Below are 27,472 nucleotides of genomic sequence, written 5' to 3'. Positions count from 1 at the left end.
CCTCTCCAACCTTGGCGGAGCCATGAAGCGGCTTCCAATAAGCAGACACTGCCCATGGTATTCTAAACAAAATGCTGCTTGGAACATTTTAGAACATTCCACTGTTCTTGTGAAGTAGAGTGAATCTCCGCAGCATCACCACCCTTCATGGACCACCTCCCACTATTTCAAATGTAGCATCTGCATAGCACTACTGGAGAGTATCCTTTAGGCAGAGACATCTGCACCACCACACAACCTCTGTGGCTTCAATGCACCATGGAGAGTGAGAACAGAGAAGTGTGAACACAAAGTCCAGAATCAGAAATAGAAAAGAGGTAGAATTATCCTCATAACTGCTTCTTGGTATACCTGATGCTAGAAAAGCCCCAGCCAGTGTTACTTGTTCACCTGATCTGGCACACGATTTCAGATCTGATTACAGCGGAGAATTATTTTAAGAAAAAATGAAAACATAAGATACAGTAGTGACGTAAAATGTCTTGAGGCTACGGCTTCAACTTTGGAACAGGTTGAACTCTCAACCCCTTTGCAGGGTTGCACCACCGCGCCTGATGCTTTCCACCTGCTTCAACCCTCAGAACCTCACAGCCATGGCCTCACTAGGATCTTTGATGGGACAGATGTGATGCTCGGGGCTACAATGAGGCATGGACAGTAAACCGCTAAGAATGGCCAGATGTCCCAGTGATTGTGAGAGACCCAACCTTACGCAAGCACTCTCATGCCGTAACACATCTGTAGCAATTTATGGAGCTTGTCATGGCACCTGCGTTCCCATTGGTCTCTCAACATGCCTCCTAACAAAAATGGCACCAATTATTTCCCAGCTCCATGTTTGAATAGTCCCCGAGGTCATTTACTTGCTCAAAAACCAGAAGGATGTGTGTCTGTAAAAATGCGAGCGTAATGAATGAAAAATGCTGTTATACAGTCAACTCTGAGCTCAGCCTGAATTGCCCTATAACGTTTAAAAAATGTATCGCGTCTGTCAGTAAAATGATGAAGCAATTTGCATCAGGAGACAAACGCGGGAGAGCTTGGCTTCATCAGGTGAGTACGCGGAAGTGAAAACTGCCCAAGTAGTAAAATGTTCCCAGTTAAGGAGGAAAGGAAAGGAAAATTCAGCTGGGAGAAAGAGATTCATAATTTACCCCTACAGTGGTGTGACTAGTTCAGAGGGTGGATCTTTGTGTTTAAGATTTGCTGCTGACATCTGCAATGATCCACAGGTCGCAAGTTCGAATCCCAGCGAGGCAAAATGAAGTGATAGTTACACGCCCTACTTTTAGTGCTAGGAAATGGCGGAAGTGAGGTATAGAGTGCAACATAATAAAAAACAATGCATATTTATTGCCATATTTATTGCATAAACGATAGACTTTGGCTTATGTCTCTGTCCTATACCTGTGGAACGACACAGCATATTCAGTGTCAATAATTGTACTAAAATGATAAAGTTAGTAGACGTGAAATCACAGGCCGCTTGACCTCCAGATGCATCACAGAATGTTAATGAATCAGTGACTGATAATAGGCTCAAATAACAAGCTACTAAAACTAGCAAATCTAAAGTCACGTTTACATTTGAAAGATGAGTAGTCAGAGTGGTTAAATCGCAGAGATTGAAAAGCAGGGCTTGTGTGCCTGCACAAAAGGCTATCAAACACAACCACTGGCTTTTATGTGCTGGCAGAAGGAAAATTAAAACAGAATACAGACAACCAAAGGAGGTGTGGATACGCCGTGTGTTTACCCCAGTCAACGTGAAATTTATTTTCCAATATTTGAAGATGATCATTGGATGGGATCTCATTCTCCTTGGCACGCGACCCTGGCCTACTGTAAACCCACCATAATGAGAACATTTCCCTTGTTTGAAAAACTGCATACCCAATCATGTTAGTGCCAGTGGCTAACAATTACATTTGCCACTGCCCTTATGTTATTAGTCAAGGAGCAGTATGTTTTTGAGGGACTATCAGGCCAACCTATCATTCAAAAGCGATGGGCAGCTTCAGCCCTTATTCCCTGGGATATCAGCACCTTTTCAAGCAAACTGGGGGGGGGGGAGATATCTATCTGATTACACAAAAAAGTAGGAACTTTTCCTATCCAAGGAACATTAATCTCAGCCCATCTAAAACAAAGAGTGGACTTCAGAGAGGAAGAGAGGTCTCCCACCAACACTTTGTAGGAAATGCATTGAAAGATGAAAGCCTCCATCCACCCCAGTGAGTATTTCCTGATGCTCATTGATCATCTCACCAACCAATCAGATTGCACCATTCTGGCACAACATCATAAAGTGGCTTATGTTAGATTGCAATATTTGTTATTAATTGCCAACCCAATTATGCTTGTTTTATCAACCACAGAAGGAAGAAAAACCAAGTCAAGTAATTACAGATCAATGTCTGCGCCTACCTATCTACTCAATGAGCGAATTTGCGTGATACTATCTTGCTAGAAATGACTTGAAGCATTGTTGGTTTTGATTGCATCAGTGATAGGAGCACATATATATGGGCATGCATATTAACATGTGAGTTTAAATTATTTTCCAGGCCCTTCATCAGTGATTAGCAATGATGATGATTCTGCCAGCCCGCTCCACCACATCTCCAATGGGAGTAACACGCCGTCCTCTTCTGAGGGGGGTCCTGATGCGGTAATCATCGGAATGACAAAGATACCAGTCATCGAAAATCCTCAGTACTTCGGGATCACCAATAGTCACATGAAACCAGACACCTGTGAGTAGAGATGATTTTCCATTAATGTCTTCGCCCAACACCCTGCTTCATACAGAATTAATCTGATGTTGGGACCATGCGCACTAGAAGAACAATTAGGTATTAAGAGTGGGAGATTACACCTCAATGTAGTCTATTGTAATGCATGTATCATGATTCGGATTCGCATAGGTTGAATTTCTCTTGTGAGCATAATGTGCTTGTGATTATTTATACATTGATAGTATTACTAATGCCAAGTGCTGAACTACGGTTGTTAAAGGCCCTCTACCCAGGTTATGAAGGACAGGGCCTTTACCAACCAGTATAGACCAAAGCAGAAAGGCTATAATACTCTTAGAACATTCGACCCACTAGGATAGAATTTTCTAAATAAAAGGAGAAACAGAAAGACAAGCATTGAAATGTTGTAGCAGAAGGCCCGTATGACCCATTGTAGGCCTTAAGCCACTTAATTGTCCTCAATAGAGCTCTCAACATTCTACTGTCCTAATAAAATTAGTATTAAAGGCAATCTGAGAGCATTCAGACACCATGAATGTCATGTTATTCCATAGACAAGAGAATTATTACTCTCAAAAGCAGAGCAGCAAGTATTCATTCCATTCCGATGAATATGGGCGCTGGTTGTAAAGCTTCTTTCAATGTCATTCTTTTCCATGGCTTCAGGAGCACATTGGTTGTAACAATTTGCTTGATTAAAATATGTTGAAAGGACTGTAACTGCCTCCCCACCACTCCAAATCTGAATGTGGGTGAATACAAACACATTTTTAAGCAAGCAAATCATTTCTGGTGGCAGTGTGGTCTGCAGAAATAAAGTAACGGAAGGATATATAACCCCTTACATTTGCACAAAATAATTTCACAAATGTGAGGAAAAAAAACAACGCTAAGGAAGGGCTGGATTCACAAAAATGTGCATAGCTTCACTTTGTAGATATACCACTACAGCTTGTATAGAGGTTAATATTTTTGGAGATTCACAAAATTCCACTGTGTGCATTCATAACTCAGTGAATATTGTATTTTCAGTCTATTCATGTTTTGCTACCAGTACACTGGCGGAATATCCTCAGACAGTTTCCATGTGAAGAAATCCCATCCCCGTTCTCACCTGAAAATAGGCATGTGAGTGGAGGAGGCTTTCATACATTATACACTATACATTTCCTCCACCTTTGTTAATAACTGGAATTTGGTGCACAGAGTGGAGGTGAGGAGCCACTGGGGATGTTTGTGAATAACCGTGAAGTTCCACTGCGTGGCAGTTTCCGACACTGCCAATAGCTCCCACTGACTACCACGGGAACTCCTATTTCCTCACGCCTTAACTGAACTCATAACTTAGGACAGTCCCGTACTTTGCAGATTTCCTAGTTATAATGTTCATCTACGTTTGCATTGTCCACAGATTCCAATGTTTGAATCAAGATCTTCAAATACCACTATTTGAGCAACCTTGGTGGATCTCATGCTATTATATGGAGATCCACATCCTGTTCCGGTCCACGGAGTCTTGAGAGTGCCCGTGGCAGTGCTGTGCCAGGGACACCAAGCGCAAGATTTACAAAAGCGGCACCCAACGCACCGCAGTAGCCAAAAATACTACACTGTGTTGCATGACAAGGAGGCAGCAGGACAGAGCCATACCTACAGAGATATGACACTAGCGCTGGCGCAGAAGTTTGCTGCTGAACGCTATGCATACACATTTGCGTGTAGTGCAAGGCTGTGTGCGTGAGCCTAGCATAGGATTTGTTCTGGAAGGCGTCCCTTCCAGTACAAAATACTATGCCTAGACAATGTGTAAAACGTTCCTCACTTTGGTTGTGTGCAGTACACTGCAGCACACATGCAATGTCAGAAAAGAAAGGAGACATGAAAACATTTCTCCTTTTAACACCTGCTTTCAAGTGGGGTTCATTTTTGACACAAAACTCTACTATTGTTAGTAGATAGGGTTTTGTGTCACACACGCATCGCAACACTCATGTACCACCCTTGTAATGCCCCTTGACGCTGCGTTGCACTACTTTTAGGAAACTTTCCAGCAAAAAAACAAGTTTTTCGCTGGAAAGTTAATAACAAAAAAGCCATGTTGCACTAGTTTGCATCACTTTTGTGATGCAAACACAGTGCAACATGTTTATAAATCTGGCCCTCAGTGAAGCTACTCTTGCTAAGGGCTCGATTTCGATTTGAGCAGACGGGTTATTCTATTACAACGGTGACAGATATCCCCTCTGCCAAAATATAAATCCCATAGGATAATATAGGATTTATATCTCAGCGGACGGGATATCCACCATCGTTGTGCCGGAGTAACCTATCCCCCGAAATCTAAATCAGTCCCTAAGTCACTCATATGAATCATGGGTCACCCTTTTATCAAGGATAGTATATCAATCGAAATCAAACCTGTATAGGGGCAGGAAACCACAACGGCATTGCTTAATTTATGCTGGTCATTGCAGGTGGTAGGCACCTGCTCTAATTTCTAGAGACTGGGACCTATTTTTCATCATAAGATTTTGAGCAAGAGATTGAAAGACAGGAAAGGGAGAAAGAAAGAGGAAGAAATTCAACAGTGAGCACAAGAGAAGTAAGAGATGAAAATGAAAGTGTGTAGGGTCTAAGGAAGTGTAGCAATGTGGAAGAAAGAGCCATGGGGGGTATTCAGAAGCTCCAGGATTCGACAGAGCCAGTGGCAGGTTCTTAAAAAACCCTGCCCCTCCCCATACTTATATTTTTACATAATATACAATGAGTGCAGCAGAGCATTGGCTAAATTATCCCAAATGAGAACAATACATATTCACACAAACCATGAGGGAATTCAATCAACATGATTATGCAATCCCTTAAGGTTAGGATTACCAGCCTGAGAAAAGATTTAGTGGGTTGGGATTAAAACTCCCACAGATATATCCAAAACAAAAATACTGTGAGCCAGGTACCAATTACCACTGCCCATTCACACCAGCAAGACTGCTACTACCCACAGACTTTGAGGTACCTCTTAGTCCATGTACCAGCACTCAACAGCGCTAACTGGCACTACCTGCTAACGGGTAGCTCTCTGGCTCCACCCTACCCCTCCCTAGGACCTTGCAGTATGGGGCAAAAAAGACACACACATCACAATGCAAACACAAAGACCCTAAATGAAGCACGGCATGATCAGTATCAGGGAATGGCCTTTTTTATAGAGATCAGTGAAAACACTTCCAATGCTTTTTTAGCAGCAGCACAAACACATAATTGCATGAGGGCAGAATATATGGAAAGTTGGTCTGTGCACCTGTGTATTCATTTCCACTGGTGGCATTGTTATGATTGTGCGGAAATGTCTACGTGTACTTTTGGGTGGTAGGACAACGTTTTTCTAGGTGTGTTCATGTGGATATTTTTGTGGGTTTGTCAAACAGTAATAATTGCTGATCCGCTACTATTCAGGCGCTGGTTTTGCAAAGTGTTAAAGTGCCTTGTTGGCCAACTGTCATTTGCTCTTTCATCAGAGTTCCTGAGTTTTGTTGATATTGTTGCATGCAATTTACTCATCACTTTACATACGATGAACTGCATGGGTGCCCAATGTAGAACCAGGAGGGCCTGAAATTGCTTACCAACCTCTTATCTTAATAACTCTGAATCCAGCATTCCTCGCTACTGGAGGCAGGCAACTGACATGCCTTCTAACTTAAAAAAAAGGTTTTCTAAACTCTTCCCTCCCCTTCAGTGCAATGTCCTCTTTGGACAAAGGACTTCCTGACGATGCCAAGTAAGAGGCACTGTAAGGCAAAGACTAGGGAAGGATCGAACTAAAGCTCTCAACAAGAAAGGCATGCTGTTCCTACGGGGCGGACAAGGAGAAAGAGGGCTAGAGGAGGGAGGGGGGTGCTCCTTGTCGGAACTAGAGTCCTCACACACCCAGCAAGCTAGGTGTCATGCTGCATCATATGGACTTGCTCCTCGTCAGGCCGGCGCTGCAATGCCCGACGGGCACCCTAAAAGGGGCTCTTTAGCAGAGATATTTAGTTCCTGCCGTTTGGTGCATGGGTGTGAGGGCCCTAAAAATAGTGTAGATGTGATGCAAGTGAGTGATTTAAAAAAAGGTTGGATAGTCCACATAAACTCTTTATTAGATTGGTAATCTACCTTCTTAAAAACAAATTGAGTAGCTGCTCTCTGGCTCTATGGTCCAGTGGAGCTCAGCTCAACTCATGTGAAGTGGTCGACATGTATCATGCGTAGCGGTCAATACTGATCCATCGCATTTCATCAGGACCTATTATATTCAGTACTATCTACATGTGGTGGTGGTGGGCGAGAATGCTCTTACCTGCCACACTCTCGGGATGCGAGCACCAAGTCCCGTCAATCCTAGTGGTAACCTATACATGGAAGATGACATAAAGAGACAGGATACAGTCACTAGATAAATTAGTCCAGCAACCCAAAATCTGTGTCCCCTAAAACCCTCATCTTCTCGAACAAAAGCTGTCATGAGAAAGGCTGAACTCAGAATAATGAATACCACTAGTTAGTAATCAGGACAAATCGATGCAACAGCCAACAGAACCTACAGATGGCTTATCTACTTTCACAATGAAAAAAGCCATGTGCACATCAGGGAAATAGAATAGGCCCCTTTCAGCTGCGAAAAAACAGCCAAAACAGACCTTGGCAGACAAGAAAAACAGATTACTCTTTTGGGTGAAAACTGGTGCAGGGGTACAGGACCACCTAATTGGATTTAAAACAGCAGCACACTCTAAGACACAGCAAAGGCTCCAGCTCAGCCACCCTTCGAGAAGGGGCAATTGCTACAAGAAAACAAGCATTGGCATAGCTAATAGGTCTTGCCTTTGGAACCTTATAAGTATTTAGTTATGCAGTACAATACCCTTGGTGCAACAACATCAACTGTTGCATGTCTAAACACTTATAAGGACCCAAAGGCTAGACCTATTGGCTATGCCAATGCTTGTTAATTCTAGGATCCACCTCTTGGCAACATGGTCTTAGCGGCCCTGATGTTAAGATCTGAGAAGAAAAATCTGTACAAAATCAATACAATGGTGATTTCAAAATGAATTTGATATTTAATCGGGAAACTGGGGAAAATGAAAGCTTGGCACGATATACAAAATCCTGGAGTTCGTGTTAATTATTTGGTTTTCCACGTATCAAGACTTTGCCCTTACCTAGCAGGTCATTGTTAATTGAAGTAGCCCCTGTGCTTCACCTGTTCAATATGTCCAGGGTCACACGGGTTGCAACGCATCAGATAGGGCAAGCTGAGAGCGTGCGTGAGGCGAGTCTGAGCGAGAGAGAGAGTGTGAGGGTGAAACAGTGTCTGACTGTGAGAGAGGTGAGCGCTTCTGAAAGCATGTGTAAAAGAGAAATGTGTGAAAGAGAAATGTGTTTGAGAGAAATGCATGAGTGAGAGAACTTGGGTGCATGTGTTTGAGAGAACGTGTGCATAATAGACAACTTGAGAAAAAGTTCAGATATATGTGTGTGTGTGTGTGTGATAAAGTGTGTGCGCAGCCCATGCAGGAACTGCGGAATCGCCCCACCACGAGCATGTAACCCAACATACTACTAAGTCACCCCTGACCCCACACCCCACCCTACACAAGGGAGTTGTAAACTCTGCTCCTTGGTTTACAATGGGTGGCAGGTACAGGTCGATGGCGCCGCTCCTGGGGTCTCAGCCGAGGTGCCCAGTCTCCCAGCCAATGACAAGTGGCCCCTAGGCACTGAGGTACCTACACGTGCCACACACTGCCCTGGCTCTAGAATCAGCCAATGACAAGTGCCCCCTAGGCACTGTGGTACCTACGCATGCCACACACTGACCTAGCCCAAATTTCTGTCAATAGTGCCACCATGGCACTGCCATACCTTCAATGACCGATTCGTATGCTCAGTCTGTGAATATTACCCCCGAGGCAGTGCGGTTCATGAACGTGCCACACAATGACAGGCCCTACAACCAGCCTGTGAAGAGCAGGGTCACAACACTACAGGGGTGCTGCACGCACACAGCTTGATACGTAGCGAGCACACTCAGAAACCAAGAGAGTGAATCACACACACAGAGGGAAAACAATGAGCACGCAAGGGAGAATCTGGGAGAGATAACAAAATAAAGAGAGATCAGCTAGAGAAAGATAGGCTGAAATCAGACGAAACAGAGATGCCTGAACGGGGACAAAAAGCAACAAGCACGCGAGTGGTGCACGCGCCTGTGCCACAGCAAGACATCTGTTTTGAATTATCGCGCACGCGCCTGGGCACGATAATTCAAAACAGATGGTGCCTGTGCGGGTAACTGCAAGCAATAGGCCGTGGGCGGAGCAAAGGCGGGACATGACCCGCCTTTGCCTTATTGCGTGCTGTCTTTCATAGAAAGACGCACGGAAAGGCCAATAGTCTCTGACCAAAAACAAACCACACGCACAAGCGTGTGGTCAGATTTTGAAGCCCCCTTACAAAAAGTCTCGCAGTGCAGCGCATACGCGCTGGCTCAGGCGTGACCTAAAGAGCAGCATCCAAGGAAAATGTCCAAATGAATACAAGCCAGCTCACAAAGAGCAACTACTAGAAGCATAATGCCAGTTGATGATCCCAGGATGGCAAAACTGAGTAAACCCAGGGTCTCGTGTCAGCAAACCTCTGTAAAAGACAGGGAGTTAAGAGCAGTTTGAACAAATAGATCAGGGATCCCAAAAAGCTTGAACTACTGCCCACAGAACCTGCAGAGTGGATACTGCTGAAACTCAGCAGGGCACTGCCCCCGAAAGCAAGAATATGCAAAAGTTCTTAGTGTCTGAAATGGAATCCCTTGGACATGTATCAACATGAAACTTGGGCCTAGATCTTCACAGTGGCTTTGGGAGTGCGGGTATGACAATCCTGAGAAATGAAAAGCGACAACTCCCTGCAGTAACTGAAAGGCTGAACCACAACCCACTCAACCTCCAACCTCCCAGGCACAGATGCCGCAGAGTGAATTGAGAGATGGGGGATGGAACACAGGAAACACACGAAGGACCCAGGGCCAACTGCAGCAGGTCCAGAAACCAAGGCTGGAAGCTCCACACTGAAGCATCAAGACAAAATATACCCGTTTACACTATAACTACACAAAAACCCGGAAACAAAAGTGGATGGGAGAGGATATTGTGAAGAAGACCTGGAGGCCGCCAAACCAAAAACCTGAGAATATACAAAAGCGGAACACGAGAGGGCAGCTCTAGAGAGGAAAACAGGTCCACCCTTGGAACCTCCCATTGGGTTCAGATCTTGTGGAGCTCAAATGGAATCAGGTAGTAATGCACTGCTCTGAGGAACTGGTGACTGAAGAAGGAGTAAATCTCAGGCTCTGCTCCTGTTATATACATGTACATAAGTGAGAAAAGATCCCCATCTGCCATTAAATCCAGGAATGGGCTCTCAGTCAACACATAATGGTCAATGTAGGACCAAGACACTAGTGTGTCCCTCTTGACTTGAAGATGTTGACTCTAGAGGAGCAGAGCAGAAACCCAAACAGCCATGAAAATGGCAAAGAGCCAGAGCTCCCTTCAGATGGATGGCCTGGCAGCTGCCATCAGCTTTAATAATAGTCAGCCAGCAGACCCTCCAATGTAGCACCCCAGCCCACTAGGAAGGCCACAAAAAGGTGCAAGAGTGCTTGAGATCGGTCAGAACCCAACAGGACTAATGCACATGTGCATACAATGATGGAAACTGAGCAGAGGGAACAGGTGAAAATAATTCAGGGAAATGAAATGGCCACAGACATTCAGAGAAAGGCAGCCCTGAGAAAGCTTCAGAAAACAAAGAATTGCCCCAGTGAATGGAAAACGAATGGCACTCCTTTCTCACGTGAGAAAGGAGTGCCATTAAACTCCGAAACGCGTCGGACCTAGTGTTGAAATAAACACATACTTTGATTGTCGCCGCGGCTCCAGTGTTCTTTCGTCCTGTGATGGGAAAGTGAGACGCAGTGGATTGATTGGTATATATATATATATATATATATATATATATATATATATATATATATATATATATATATATATATATATATATATATATAAATATATATATACACATATATATGTATGCACACACACATACATATATCTATACACATATACATGTATCTATATTTACTGAAAGAAAACAAGGGTTACAGGGACGTTATAGTTAGGGTCAGATTTTACTCGTTCAAAACCAGTGAAATCCTGCAGTTATAGTTACCTGAGCTAACTATAAATTATGCTCCTGCAATGCACTGCTTATGACCTCACATATTACATCATTCATGGCATGGTCAGTGACATCACTGATGACATCTAAAATGACATCACTGCTGACCTCATCCACTTATTGAGAGTGTTCTTTAAAAGTGTATGAGTGTTAAAAATGTATACCAAGGTACCACTAAAGTTAAATTAGTATAGTTTGTGTAATACTAATGAGTGATACTATTTCTCACATAATGTATGTGTGTGGCTTTATGACTGTTTGTATCCGTGTGTGAGTTGCTTTATGGGTATGTGAGTGAGGGTGTGATTGCCTGTATTGGTCAATAAGGGGGTGTATGAGTAGCTGTATAGTTGAATAAGTGGCTGTGTGAATAACTGTATAGGTGAATACGTGGGTAAACACGGATCCGTGAGCTCTGAAACAGGTAGAGGAATGTTGTTACACAAATAAAGAAGCACGCTCTGATCAGCATTTGAGCCGCGGTGTGTTTTGGTCTCAATGAACTGGGCACGTTTTGTGGATATATATATATGAAGGTTAGTACATATAAGTAAGCATAGATTTACTATTCTTAACTCTGCATCTTCATACCTTGAAATATATATAGTAAGGTTTCAAGGTATGAAGAGGCAGAGCTAAGAATGGTAAATCTATACGTACCTATATGTACTAACCTTCGTAATATTACGATAGTCAATACTTTAACCACAATATTTTAGCAGAATAATCTTTTTCTCATCGATATTCTGACATGCAACTCTTTGTATGATGGTAGGTGACTGTGTGATGCATTTCATTTAAGTTTGAAACAATACCCAAGTATGAAGCAATACCGAACATTTTATTCGCTCTCTGAGTAGTCGTGTCACATATGTGAGAAGGGAAGACTTCTGGGCAGAGGCGTGCACATGACAGACGGACTTCAGCTACAGTACAGTACCTCCTTTGCGCAGAAAATGGCAAGCAGACATTCACCCACGCTCGCCCACACAACAGTTGGATATTCACACAAGAAAGTGACTGTTACAAAGAGGAGTTCATACGAACACTGTTGTAACCATTCGGAATTTCCCTGAATACTGAAATACAGTATTTAGTACATTTGTAATTGTCGTATGTGATACAAGTATATAATAACTACCTGTATTTCAAGAACCTGCAAAAAGCACACATGTGACCTTCAAACGCCGCAGGTGGTTTTAAATGATCAGTTTTAGCACCAGTTTAGTGAGAAAATTCTGAAACTTGCTTCTCAAGCCACCTGTGCTTATCACATTGGCGTCAACTCAAAGCCAGGATGCAGCAGGGTTGTGACTAGATCACTGTTTTATTAAGCGTCCTTCACTACCATAACCCGCAATTTCATTAAAATATTGGCAATGTCTCCTGAGCAGCGACATGCCTATGGGCATTCAACTTTAAGCGATACTTGGACTTAAGGGCTGGCATAACCATAGCGCACAAAAGTAAGTGGGACGTGGACCCCGAGGGCTCACAGAACTGCAGGCATGCAACTGTAAGCGGGGCATGAGCCCCGAGGAACCACATGACTGTAGCTGTACAACAGTAAGTGGGACATGAACAACCGAGGGCCAAATGTCTATAAGTAAGTGGGATAAGGACCCCAGTGGCTCACAGGACTGCAGAAATGCATCAGTAAGTGGGGCATGAACCCGGAGGGCCCACATCACATTATCTGTACAACAAGCAAGTGGGATGCGGAGGTCTCTGAGGACTGCAGGTATGCAACAATAAGTGGGGCATGAACCCCGAAGGCCCACATGACTGTAACTGTACAACAGTAAGTGAGGCATGAACCCTGAGGGCTCACTTGGCAGTGGCGTACAACAAGTTAAGTGGCACCTGGCATCTACTCCAACAAGGAGATTACTGCATCTTTGGACAGAGACCATGAGTCTGAGGATAGTGTTGGGTCCTCTTACCTCACATATATGAACTAGAAGAAGAGCTGATATCCACTGACTGTTAATAAATCAATACTTAAGTAGGCAATGTGGGGAAGGGCAAAATGGCCGGAAAAATCTATTTCAAGATATATGTTCCCAACCAAATTAGGCATCCTACATAAACGCTGAAAACTAGTGTGCCGTTTCAGAAATTCAATTTCTTGGAAGTTTGCTAAATGTTTCAGATAGGGGGAACTACAGTGCATTTCGCCACAGAGACAAAAATAGATTTAACTCGAAAGAAAAATGTTGGCTAGGGTTCAAGTAGTGTCATGTTAATATTTTCTGCTGGCAAAAATAGAAATAACATAAAAGGCACACTTGTAGAGTGCACATTCACACCCAATAGGGTACCTTGGCACTATTGACCAAAACCAGATGTTTAATGATGCCCAGCTCGAGTGCCTTTGTTTTATCAACCTCAGAAGCTTGTAATACTGAGTGGACTGACCAAGGTTTGAACTTGAAACTATGAAATCAAACAGAGGTTCTTACTGTGAAGGCATTAGTTCACTCAGCCAACAGGCCCTTACGTTTATACCAATTGCTTCTGGAGTTGTATAAATGTCCCAAACCAAATTTGATGACGTAATAAACTATTTGTGACAGGCAGGAGCCACTAAAATTGTTGGTGTGGGAAAGGTTTTAATTGATTTGATTTTTATAGAGCGATAACAAATACCCGGAGGTGTCTTGGCGCTAAAAGGTGGAGGGACATCGAGATTAAAGTTAGATTTTAGTGAAAAGCCAGGTTTTTAAAATCTTGTGGAAACTGCAAAGAGAAGGGGGGGGGGTGGATTTAATTGCCAAAGGGAGCTTATTCCAGTTTTGAATTGTACAGACCAGACAGATCCTACCTCCCCAAGAAGAGGGCTTGTAGGTCTGGGAACACATTCACATTGTGGGGACTTGATTGATGAAATGGAAAAATATTACAAAATAAAATAAAAAAGAGTTGCTTTGAACATGCATTGGTGTTTTCCTCTTTGCAGAAAATGCACATTAATAGGGTTTGGTCTGTATACACCTGTCAGCTTAGTGAATCTAAAAAAATGAGCAACTCTATAAGATTAAAGCCTGGAGTTTTTAGCTAACCCCGATATCTTGTGAGTCTCACCTACAATGTTATTGCTTACTTGTAAAAATCTAAGTATTACGTTTGAGAGCAACTTCATGAATGGTCAACACTCAGGAAGACGTTCGTCAAATTCGTGCCTAACTTCTGTCATAACAGCATTTCCAATACCTGCCATATAATACTGCTGCTGTTTTCCCATTGCCATTGTTGATTTAGCCCAGCCCAACACCTGTATCAGCAGAATAGTTCATTGTATAAATTCAAGACCTTTATTGCCACTCCTGTCACCCACCTCCATAAAACAGGGCGTTATTAATCCCTTCCTAAGTGATTATTTTATCACTATCATCTGTGGATTTCAGAGCACTTTACTTTCAAGTTCGCGCATGTTAGGGTTGACCCAAAACGATTGGTGCCTGTTTCACCCAACCCTGAAGAATTGAGGCTGATTCGTTCTTCCCAGGGATTATTAGGTCATAAGACAAAATGAACGCGGCAGCCATTTTAATGCTTAAACTTTAGCAGAGCACCCTCAGCCACACTAGAAAGTCTACTAATGCACAGGGATATGAGATCAGGACTTAGCATTTCTACATAAATCAGCAGACTTCAGAAAGCGTTGCAATTGGAAACACACACTATCATTGCTACTCACCTGCCTCTTCATTACAACCTGCAGGGCCGGCTTTAGGGCAGTGCCACTGGTGCGGCCGCACTGGGCGCTGACCTGTGCAGGGGGCGCTGACTTCAGGGGGTTCAGCAATAACTTATGATTGGAGAGATGAGGGGCACTTTTGCCCAATGGTATTGAGAGAATCTGAGGAGGTGGTCATGGGTGTGGGTGCGCCAAAAATTATTTTCGCACCAGGCGCCACCAGCGCTAAAGCCGGCCCTGACAACCTGGACCAGCTGCCTCCAATCCATCCCATAAAGACGCACTAGTGGTGAATATTTGTATTTTGCCTACTCCTGTTTCCTTACAACTTTGTAGCATTCTTATAGCTAGGTCCATTTTGCTACAATTGTCCTTGCAAGTGCAAGTTAGGGAGAGTTGCAATCAAATATTATTAAAAAACTTGGGAACTAACCAATTGTATCTTACTATCTGGAACGCAAAGCATAGCCCCTTTTCACTTTGTAGAAGTCAGCCTCCCATTACAATTGCAAACACAGCACTGGATGGAGTCAGAATGGGTTTCCAACCTTGACCAACCCCCTGCAGGCAGCCAACCCAACACCGAGCACGGGATTCAGCTGTCCGCGGCGGAGGGGCTGAGCATTTGCCTCGCAGCGTACGATTGGCTTTTAGGCCCGAGGACCTATCCCCAGGGCAAAATACAATTAAACAGGCGGAGGGGGGGGGGTGGGGGGCAGCACTCCATTCAAACCCTTCATGGGCACTGGGGACCCCGTCTCCTGGGCACAAATATAAAAAAGGGGTCTTTTCTCTTTAAAGGAGAGGGGGGGCAAGTGGCCTCCCTTCCCGAGCCTCATTAGGCCCTGGGGACCTCACCCACCAGGGCCCTATGTACTTTAAAGGGGAGGGAAGCCATGTGCCCCCCCGTCCCCGAGCCTTACAAGGCCCTGGGGACCCCATCCTGCAGGGCTGTTTTTTTTTAAAGGGGAGGGGGCTGGGTGGCCCCCATGCCTGAGCCTCATCAGTCCCTGGAGACTTCATCCCCCAGGGCTGTATCTATGTTGAAGGGTAGGGGGACCACATGGCACGTCTCCCTGACTGAGCCTTATTAGGCCCTGTGGACCCCTAAGGCCAATTTGTATGTTTAAAGTGAGGTGGCCAAATAGCCCCCTCCCCAAGCCTCATCAGGCCCTGGGGACCCCATCCCCCAGAGCCGTATGTCTTTTAAAGGGGAGGGGCCATGTGGCCCCCCTCCCGAGCTTAATATGGCCCTGGGGGCCACACCCTTATGGGCCCTCATTATTTCAAGGTGCATGCCCTGGTGCCTGCCCATGGCCCCCACCATACCCCTGCGGCCGCAGCTAGCTCTTCACATGCTGCGGAAGCCAGCATCGCTCCCTCCCGCAGGGAGCAGGTATTTATGCTGCTACCTCCAAGCAGGAGCAATATCTTGATCTGTTAATGGTTCAGGGAGAGTGGCTGTGTGCCCCCCCTCCCATTTTATAATATTAGCAGCCCTAGGGGATGATATCCCCAGGTCTTTTTAAAGATTTGGGGAGGGGGGCCATGCGCTTCCCTTAAAAAATACAGGATTCCTGGTGATAGGGTCCCCGAGCCCAAAAGCGAATGGGGAGGGGGCCGCACCCTCATCCCCTTAAAAAGACTTCGGGCCACGGGGATGCGGTCCCTGGGGCTGTAATCGGTCTAGGGAGGGGGACATCACACTCCACTCCCCATTCAAAACACTTCGAGTCATGGGGATGGCCCTTGGATTTAACAATGTATGTCCAGCAAGGCAGAATTCATATCAAAACCTTTTGGAAACCAACAGCTGGCAACACCACACTTCATGCGTGCAGTTTCCACCTCAGTAAACTCAAGCACAGTATCCCGTATGCAGAGAATCTGCACATGCATCCAAATTGTAGTGACCAGCAACTACTGGTGGAGTTGCAAAATGAGTTAAACAGCAGGCTCCAAGAAAGGGGATTTAGTCATGAGGTGGTACGGGCAGGTAGAAGTAAGGCCAATACAAACAATCAAGATTACTTACTGCTCTATAAAAAAGACATGCAGCAATCAGGAGAACATGACATAAGGATAATTGCAGGCTTCTGTTCACAACATCAAGAGGTTAGAAGTATATTAAACAAGCAATGGCACCTTATAAAGAGTGATCCTACCATTGGTTACATGATTCAGAGTAAGCCCCTTATGTCATTCAGAAAAGTTAGATCCATGAGGCAATATTTGGTGGTCAGCATTCCAGAAATGGTCACAACAGAAGGCTGAGTTATTTTGCCCTTGATGCTGTACCAACCAATGTAAGGGGAGGGAACAGAGAACAGCGATTAACAAGACTAGAGTCTATGTAGCTTCTCAAGCTTAACACCAAAACACCCATTGGGTTAAACATTAATGAGGATTTGTATGTACATCTTTATGCACAAAAAAGGCTGACTTTTTAGAATCTCTCTAGCCTGTTCAGATGGATATGACATTTAGGCACCTTGTGCAGTTATGTCAAAATGAGATAGTCCTTTTACAAGGTTCTGAATTGATGCATTTTAATGTTTAGCACTGGCACAAGATATAGAAGGTGAAACACACTTTTTGGTTAAATTCAGCATTAAGATTTTCATTTCAATCAATACGCAAAAGCATTAGTTCTTGTATGATATCAAGCAGTGACAACACATGAGGTGGCAAGAGGTTTGAGCACATTTACTGGCGTTTAACACTAAGCATATTATGTTAGTATGTCAGCCCACTTGGGCTTTATTGTTTTATTTGCATTTATTTTATTTATAGAGTTTTATATACCGCAACCTTGACCCAAAGGTATCATAGCACTTTACATAGATGGTAGATGTCACAAGAGTTACATATGAAAAAAAATGTTACATGGAGTCCGTATTATGCTCCGGTCGGCATACTAGTTGTCACCAGAACAGTATTTTCTACCCGCAATTTTTTTATCAGATAGTTTGTATGGTGAACTGTCATCACTAACTGTTTATATATGTCCATCATAATTTGAGTGTTTGATGGGATTGCAATACATCTTATCAGCATTGTTCAAAGTAACATGTAATTTATGAGACTCCTTATTGATTCCTTGCAATGAGACGTGTTTGCACTGGCATGAAATTCATGAAATATATTGCCTGATTTTGATAAATTGGTTGATTGATGTATCTTTTCTTTTGTTTGCTAACACTAAGTATTCCCCTTGATGAAAACAATAGGGGTTATTTGATTACTTGAAAAACATTAGTATGGCAAGGTTTTGCAGCGTAAATAGGTAATCATGTATTTCACTCGTACGGCGTGGCTATTTTCTGTATTCATTGCACACGTCTCTTTAAAATTAGTGTCATGATGTAAAAAGTGTGTGTGCACATTCTGGTGTTCATTGTTGTGGGAAAGGTCAGTGTTTACGGCCGAAACAGGTTACCGGGATGTCATGCTCTGACAATAAACTGCTTTTGCACCTGTGATCCCGAGCTACGTCGGAGCCCGTTTCTGAAGGGGTGTGATAGGTGGTCATTGACATCATTGCACTGTGAATGACACACGCGTACATCTGCCTGCAAATGAGTGTTCTTCAGTGCCAGCAACAGTGAGCCAGTCCTTCAGTTTTCCATTTTTCCTTGTATAGGTCTCTTTTTATTTATTCCCTTCTCTTTTTTCGGGGTGGGGGTTCTGTCTACAGCACCCCAGAGAGTGCTACGGGGACGCTTGCTTGCCACTTCAGATGCCATTCATCTCATTCCATGTGCCCACTGCTTTAAACTAGGCCGCCATCTTGAAATGTAGTGTCGACAATGTATCACTGTTTTACCCTGACAAGCTGGGTGCTAGTTTTAGAAACATTAAGTTTGCCATCTTGGATCTGTACTCTAGTGAATTACAATACAAAATACTATTCCAAGCTGGCCACTCAGTGTCATGTTTACTGAGTGGTCATCTTGGATTTGTATAGTGCCTAGTGTATCATTTGTTTTACTGATCCCAATTGGCCAATACATTGCTTCTAAACTTAGCTGCCGTGTGGGAGCTTTAGTACATCAATACTCTATGTACAATACCATTGCAAGACAGCCACCGCTACTATATTAAGTTTTGTTTTTTATTGCAGGTGTATACTGCCAGGTTTAGGCAGCGGCATGTTTTCTTTTTTCTACATCTAATCTTTTAATTTATCTTGCATATTCTTGTTGAATTTGTGTGTGTGCTTTATTGTGGATGAATAAGTGGGTGAATGCAAGGATAAGTCAGTTAATGCTGAATGGATGCATGTGTGCAAGTGTGATTGACAGAGTACATGTGTGATGATGACTTATTGAGTGTCTAAGCTCACTAGACATTTAAGAAGCAGTTTCAGTCATAAGCCAGGTCTGCTTGCATTGTCAATGATTGTTTTGGGCTGCTAGCTGAATATTCTCTTTAGCGTTGATGTTTTCCATCTGGGTCCAACCTTCTGAACGAAAGTGACATCCAGATTTCATCTAAAACAGAAAGGACTCCTCCTATTTTATCATTTTCCCAGATCCACGTGCTTGGGTTAGGATAGGTTTAGGAGAGGGTGAATGAAGAACATATTCGTAAATAAATGTGTTTAGCCGCTTTATTTTCAATTCATTCGCTGATGATTCTCTATAGTGGTTTAATTCTGAAGGAATCGGTCTATCACAGTATTTGTCTGCAGTGGTTTTCCTGCAGTGGTAATTATCTGTCAATATATTCTTTTTAATTATACAGATCTGCAGGGGCTCCATAAGACTCACTCAAAACCTACTAAAATATCTTAGCTATATCTTCAGTCGGGTCAAAGAAACTGCCGTCAAGATTTTCAGCAAGCCTGAGCAAAATGATGGGCAGCAACAGATGAACTCTCCTGCTGCTGCACTGCCACAATCTCTTTGCCAGGAGGGGACTGTCATTTTCCCCAAAAATCATATTTTTGGTCGCCAAGAAATGTCAATCATGCTAGTCCGACAGAACCCTGCAACCCTTGTGTACCTATCACCATTTCTCCAGAGCACATCACAGTCTTAGCTTGCAAGTTGTTCTAATGGGGTATTTTAGTACATTGGGAGTTTGGCTGAAGAAATCATCGTATATTTTATGTTTGTTTATTTGTATGTTTGTTTTACTTTTTTCGATTCACGCGTACTGTAAAACCTAACTGATTCTAAGTGCCAGAGCATAACAATGGTACACATAGTGAGAGAGGTTGCGTCATGTATTCAATTATTGTGATCTGGTTGATATTAGGTTGACTGTGTACAGCCGCCATTAGTGAGGCAAGGTATAGATGTTGACATGCCAGACTGTTGTTAGAGTGGTCAGAAGTCTGAGCGGCTAGTCCGACCGCTGGAGGTCTTGGTTACATTGTCCTGGATCAGTAGGGGTTGGCAAAGGAAATCTGATAACATTGCATATGCCGCTATGCTGCTGCTCTCCCCATGAGATTGGTTGATTGCTCCTTAGATCAACTTGAACGTTTTTAATAGAACAAAAAATCCATTCATTGTTGAGAACTACTCTAATTTGGATCATAATTTCATCTCTAGTCCTGATCGATGTTTTATTGATAGATAATTCTGCGCCACAAACAAAAAGTAGAGCTCCCATTAACTAGCCCTACAGATGGATACTGCGATACTGGAGAAGCAAGGGTGTCCCAGCCACTTCTCAGTGGATACATTGAATTAAATCAATTTAGAGCCATTAGACCAGGCTTTTCCAACGAGCAGCTTGTGAGCGACTGGTAGCTCTTCAGCTACCTATAAGTAGCTCTCCTATGTTTCTCCAAGCCTACTGAATTCAAACCTTTTGTTTTGTTGCACTAATGTATGTATCCAAAAATTCAAAAGTGTGTATTTGAGATGCAAAATTATGTATTTTTAGACCTTATAAGAATATGTTTGGTGAGAAGTTGTTGAATTTAAAAAATACATTCACAGCTGGTATTTGCGTGAAAACTCTTATGACATTGGGGAAGTCTATTACTAATAATATCACCTTGGCGCCAGAGGTATTGCAGCTATGGCTGTTGTGCATTACCCATGTAGAGGCATTCCACATTGAACAAGCATTCGCAATGCAATCGGTCTCGCCTTAGGGACCTTATATGTATTTCGCTATGCAGCACATTAACCTGGGTGCTGAAACATCTACTGTTCTTTAACATGGAGGGAAAGTAAGCACCAAACTGTGTGACATGCCAGGTATGGGAACACATGGAAAGAAATATTGCCTTTCAGTGGAAAATGATATAGTCCAAAGCTCTATTTTTAATACAAGATTTGAAAAAAAGGTTATTGTCTACGGGTGCTCGTGGAAGACAATTTCTATGGACTGGAATCTAGAGGATGCTAAAGTGATTCTGGTTTTTTACTGACCTCTGCTGGTCATTTTCTATCAAGAAAGTTAAATAGAGGCAGTTGCTAGAAAAATAAAAAAATAAAGTCTCTCAGCTGAAAGCAATTCTGGTATTTTACTGACCTCTGCTGGTCGTTTTCTATCAAGATAGTTAAATAGAGGCAGTTGAACAGAAGAAGAAGTCCCTAAGCAGAAGCAGAGAAGTCCTAGGGCTGATCTCCAGAGCCCACATAGTACATACACATATAAGTATATAATAAATATATACTAAAGTATATACAAGAGGTCTCGAATGCTCGACCTAAAAAGCATTTTTTGCATTACTGCATGCAACCATGCCTAATAAGTTGCAGTGATAACTGCTTGTATCTTGCATATCGTGGCCTCTAATGTAATCTTATCTGATATGGTCACTACTACAACTCTAATATATTAGTAGATCTGGGGGACTTTTATTGCACATAAGTAGCTCTTAGTACAGAAAAGGTTGGAGATCCCTGCATTAGACTAAGGTTTAAGCATTCCTGAAAAAGAAAATACAGAGACGTTTTAAGAAAAATGATCTAGCAACAGTAAACATTCACTCTGGTTCCAAGTAAACAGTTGCCAAAGGAGAGTTACCTGTCATCAGCCAGAGATCACTTAGTGAATCAGTGGCTGTGAGCACTCAATCCCCTGTTTGAAAGGAGCTGTCAAACAACAAAGGCCATGACCTTTTGTCAGAGCCTTAACTTTGGCTGTCTAACTCATCCAAACATCGCCTTCCCTAGGACACTCAAACACATTACCAATGTGTAGAGCAAACTCCCCGCGCAGGCACCCAACTAATGTAACTGCTACTTGTCCTGCTGAAAATTATTATTTTTCAATAAATTAAGCATTTCCTGTTCCCATGAAATTGTGACGCTCCGAGTGTTTCGCCACGTGTCGTGCCGTCTTGAGGAGTCCCTACTTTTACAATCACAATATAAAACTTGGTTGCAGTGGATTTTATAGTATTGCCATGGGACTCAACACTCAGGGGAACGTTGTGTGGTGTGTGTTGGAGAGGAGGTCGGGTGCCGTTTCCCTTAGTTTTTCAAAGATAAAATACTATTTACTGCATGGCATTGCCTGTCTTTATCTCACCCCATGGAACAGTCATTAGAGCACGATTTCATGTCAATAATTCGATTAATTGCCGGAGTACTTCCAATATATGTTTGTCTTAAATCTACAGAATATCCATTAATGAGGTGTAATGTCGCACATTCACCTCTGGCATTAAACGATCTTTCTGTGTGGAAAATATACAATTTTCGTAAAAAAAAAAAAATTTAAAAAAAACAGTCTTTCAAGCTATGTTTGAAACCAAAATGTATCCTTTGTGATCGTTGTTTCAAAAAGCAAAATTTTACTAGTTGCAAATATTTCGGCTGAAAACCTGCAAAGTGGAAATCGAACAAGCCTCCAATGCCAACCTATTTATTATCAATTCAAAATTAAAATCACAACTCACTGCAACTGGTGTCTTGTGCACAAGTAGTGGTGATGAAAGTGAATAGTCTTTGCACGTCGTCCTGGAACCAGTTTTTCCCGCCGTTGTTTTATAAACCTGCTTGCAAGTCACAACAAGTGGTGACAGGAAATACATCAAAATTTGGGGAAAACAGTGAAAGGCAAAGGGACGAAATCTCTGGATGAAAGTAAATAGAGCCCTGGTAGTTCTGAGCAGGGCCGGATTTAAGGCAGAGCGACTGGTGCAGCCGCACTGGCTGCTGACCTGGGTCGGGGGGCGCTGTTTAGCAATAACTTACGGCTTGGAAACACCATCAGCAGATTTCCTTGTGGTAACAGTTTTCAGGCAGCAATACAAATGTCAAAATACTCTTGTGATTAATTTTCCTGCTAGAGAGATCGATCAGAGTTTTGTCTATGGGCAGTTTGACTCGCCATAAAGTAGCGCAGAGGGTTAAAATGCCTGCTGCAAAGAACGCCTACTATGCAGACCACAGATCTATATTTTATTTGGATAGCTGAGTGGATTAGGGCTTTTGTCACAGAGATCTTTTTGTTACCGCAGTTCATAAGATACATCTCTAATATAGAACAGTGACGGTTACGAACCGTAATCAAGGAACTGCATGCAAACTGCATAAAATAGTTTGGGACGTTACGTTCCCCCCCACCAGTCTTTTATTATCTATTGCTAATGTTGCTAAAAAATGTGTTTGTTTGGGTAGATATACATTCTTACCAGTAAAGTCAGCCAATAGCAGTGTTTTAAAACAAATGAAATGGATGTGAGAGAGGGCCTATGGAGAGATGAAGGACACTTTTGCCTGGTCGTCGTGAGGGAATACGAGGAGGTGGGAGCAGTGCTTAATTTGAGCCGGTGCTTTCCGGGCCTCGACACTGGCACTTAATTGTCATCACCACACTTATTACTGCTCATCTAATTTAGAGATGAGATGAACAATGGTTGTTTATGAATACAATATACATGACAAAATACTAATACCTGCCTCCCCAGCGATTCCTTTAGCTTTGGGGACCTGGAATGATCTGAACTGTCGCACTTGCAGACGAGAGAGATGATTAGTAGCTGTTTTGGTGCCGTCTGGCACCAATGACGGGGCAGTGGGTGGTGCAAGCTGCAGTGACCTCCAGGTCAGAGCCCTGGCACTTATTATTTTACAAATTAAGCACAAATTAAGCACTGGGTGGGGGAGGCAAAAATGATTGTGGCACCAGGCGCCAACAGCTCTAAAGCCAGCCCTGTTTCTGAGGACCTCCTGGTATGCTGATGTGGCCGGTAGCGGCCATAGAATAAGGCTGACACCTTCAGGTCAAGGAACAGAAGCAAAAAGGAAGACAATGTTTCAGAGTTTAAAAGAATTATATTTACTCCTTTAACTGATGTAATAGTTTTTAAGATACAGAATATTTCAAAGTTTGGGAACGCCCAGAGAACAGAATGTGTCGCCACCGCTCCTATAATAACAATCACTAAATAGTTCCTCATCTAAAATGGCGGTAAACAAATCCCATTCGGGGCCATGAGTGATGGGTGTAAACAGGAAACCTGCGAGCAGGTGTCTCTTTGAAGGGGCGAGCTTTGAGGTCAGCAGCGTGGCAGTCGAAGGCCTGGCTGTGAGGAGTTAAACGCTGGAATGAGCAGAGAGGTGATGAAGGAAGCGGAGCTGATAAGAGGCTTTGACGACGGCTCCTGAAAGACGCCGGGAGTCAGGTGCCGCTGCAATAACATCTCATGCCGACCATTAAGACAGCCTAATGATTATTGTCTTGGAGTTTGACAAGCAAAACATTCCTGCTGTGGGCTGCTTTGAAAACACGCAGGGTTCTTGCCCTGGAAAGGCATGCGAGGCCCCGCCAGCATCTAAAGCTGTTGTTGTTTTACTTGTGGAGTCTGCCTCCTGTCTAAGGACCTTATATATACATATTTTTCTGAAGAACTGTGGGCCACCACAGGGGAAAACAGGTATTGCATTCGTGCTGTTCCTCTACATGGTGCAAGAAACTATGTTATAGAATTCTGACTTTTGGTCATTCACTGTGCGAAAAAGGAAAACAAACGTTTTCTGTACTCTCAAATGTGTAAGAAAAGTGGTGTAAATCAATTTTCCTGAGTTCATTGTTGTAAACAAAGGCTTCTTCAAGTACACTCTCTATTTCTTATCTAGCTTTTATTATTTCTACTATACATGGCAGCATATTAGTCAGGGCTTTAAGTGGTATGAAAAAACTGGGGGGGTCTCTCGAAGGGGCGTGGTCAATGCAATTAAGGGCGTGGCTGAAAAACACATAAGCTAAAAATCTGTGTTTAGCATAGTGTGCCGCCCGACTTGTATTTTGCTGTTCCCGCATTGCGTCCAGATATATAATACAAGTCACATCATACCCACAAGTCAGGACTATTGGCTTTGTCAAAGGTTGCTAGTTGCATAAACTAAAGAAGCAGCAACCATGGCTTGTATATATTATTGAAAAAGCTTCCACTTAAAGCCCTGGTGACACTACGACGATCTTGCTGCTGCTGAGTTTCAAAAAGAGAAGGGAAATCCAGAGATAAAATAACTCTCTTTAAAGGATTTCCCTTCCTCTGCAACGCCCACCATGTGCACATCGATGTGCCTGCTGTCACTGCAGTCCAGAGAAAAAACGGACCGCCTGTGCCAGGGCACAAAAGAGAGCCCGATAGAGCCCCGTTTCGAGGCCCCCTTAAAAAAACTGCTGATGCTCAGACCCGGTGAGACCCGGCCCACTTAAAGCCCTGATATGAGTAATGGGAATATGAAGAACTTGCTGCAACAGCACTGTCAATAACTGGCACCCCATTTGCAAATGCTTTTGTGGTTTAGATGAACTAGGGGAGAGGTGAGAATTCAGGATTTGGAGACATTCACATGCACATACAGAATAGTGGTGTGGAGAATCTCCCAGTACACTTGATTGCCTGTACCACTAAGTTTACAGATACAGGTGATAAAAGGGTCATTATGGGGTATGGTCATGCAAAATGCAGGTAACACCCTTAATCCCATAAGTTTGTGAGCGATCAAATAAATCTTGCAAGTCGTTTCCATACTGAAAATGCATGTAATTACTCCTGAAAAATGCAGTGCCTGTCTATGTTGAGGCTGGGATGAGAAGACACCATATCCCATGGGGGACTCAGGAAGGGCTTTTTACAGATGGAAATGTATTTTCTCTGTGGAAGAAAAAAGTTAAAGAAACAAATGCTTAAATGCACATTTTTGCCAGGCATATTTAAGAGGATTGTCCACCATACAATCAATCCATAGTAGTACCAGTAGTAGCGAGTACCAGGAGTACATGTGGAAGTCTATGACTTGTGCGTATTTCCAAATATACGCAGGGTAACTCGATTGAAGGCCATGCACCGAGGATTCTGTACAGAGGTTCAAGACCCGGGAAGTGTCCTATGACCACCCCCCTGCCACAAAGCTTCCACGTGGCATAGGGTGTGGCCTTAAGTCATGGCCCATGCTCTACCGCTGCCAATAGTACAGGATACAATCCTCAGATGCTATGTAGCCAGACAAAACCTGAAGGATGGAAATACTTTCATTAACCTGAACTGCTGGCTATTACTTTAAGGGCATTCTGTTCAATCATTTTTCGGTCATCTATGTGAAGAAGCAAACATTTAGGGGATGTGCCACTGAGCAGGTACAAACAAACAGAAATAAAAACATCTTTTCACTCCCCAAGTTCATGTGGCATTATTTTAGGAGTATGTTCAGCTTCAACAAAGGCTCGTCTCTGAATTTCTGAGTTTAGTGCACACCAAGCAATCACAATTGGACTTGACACATGAATTGCACCTCACACCATCTCCACATGAATGACCGTAGTAGTCAGTTAGATGCAGAAGCGGATTCACATTTGATCTTTATAGGTAAAAGCTCAATACGATGCATGCCCTATGCTCTTGTTGGACCAGGAAGTACCATTTATAAGGATATCTCACTGTTAGCAATGCTAGTATTGTTAGATCTATCTACAGCATTTAACACCATCTCACACTCAGTCTTAATCCAAAGACTGGGGGATATAGGTATCGGTGGAAAAGCCTTGGGTTGGTTGAAGAACTTTCTGAGTGAGGGCACCCATTTGGTGCAACTAGAGTCCTTCTGCTCTCGAACCATAGCCTTGGACAGGGGGGGCTGGGTGCCACGGGGATCCTCTTTGAGTCCCATCCTTTAAAATACCTGTGTGGCCCCACAATAGCACAAGTCAGAAAATCCTTTGGTTTCAATCTCATCGCATACGTAGATGACACTCAACTTGTCATCACAATGGGGCCTAACCTGAACACTACTAAAGAAAGATTCCATGATTGTATGGAACAGATCGCCTTTTGGGTGCAGCTCAATTGTTTTCAACTAAATCGGGTAAAACAGAGATTGTGTTCTTTGAGAAGGCCCATTATCTGTGGTCTGAGTACTGGTGGCCCCAGTGTTGTGAGAAACCTGGGAGTCATGGTAGATGAAAGCCTCTCCATGAAGGAACATGTGAATGTCATTTCGGGGTCCTGTTTTGGAAATATGCACCTCCTTAGGAACGCATTCAAGTGGCTGCCTCTTCAGTCAAGGAAACCCCTAATCCAGGCTCTCATAGTCAGCCGCCTGGACTACGGCAATGTGCTAATGGTTGCCATGAATAAAGGCCTGTTTTCAAAACTCCAGGTGGTGCAAAATACAATGACACGTTTAATTTGCCATCTCCCACCTCGATCGCCCTCAAAACTCATTCTCAGAACTCTTCATTGGCTGACAATAAAAATGCACTCCTTGTTCAAACTTCTTTGTCTGGTGCATAAATCCCTGCA

At 43.3% G+C, this 27,472-nt stretch overlaps 1 protein-coding gene across 10 annotated transcripts in view; it reads left to right on the top strand.

Annotated features, from left to right (window-relative positions):
• Positions 1-27,472, top strand: part of NTRK2 (neurotrophic receptor tyrosine kinase 2) — a 539,717-nt gene that overhangs the window by 304,059 nt on the left and 208,186 nt on the right. For all 10 annotated transcript variants that reach the window (XR_014970375.1, XM_085633114.1, XM_085633106.1 and 7 more), the window contains one exon: positions 2,568-2,756. Coding sequence is in view for 9 of the 10 variants with exons in the window: in XM_085633114.1 (XP_085489240.1) it covers positions 2,568-2,756 (189 nt within the window). In the remaining variant the exon portion in view is untranslated. The remainder of the gene's footprint in view (positions 1-2,567; positions 2,757-27,472) is intronic.

Source organism: Triturus cristatus, chromosome 2_1 (assembly GCF_964204655.1).
Source record: "Triturus cristatus chromosome 2_1, aTriCri1.1, whole genome shotgun sequence".
Classification (NCBI taxonomy): domain Eukaryota; kingdom Metazoa; phylum Chordata; class Amphibia; order Caudata; family Salamandridae; genus Triturus; species Triturus cristatus.
This window is presented reverse-complemented; position numbering and strand designations above follow the sequence as displayed.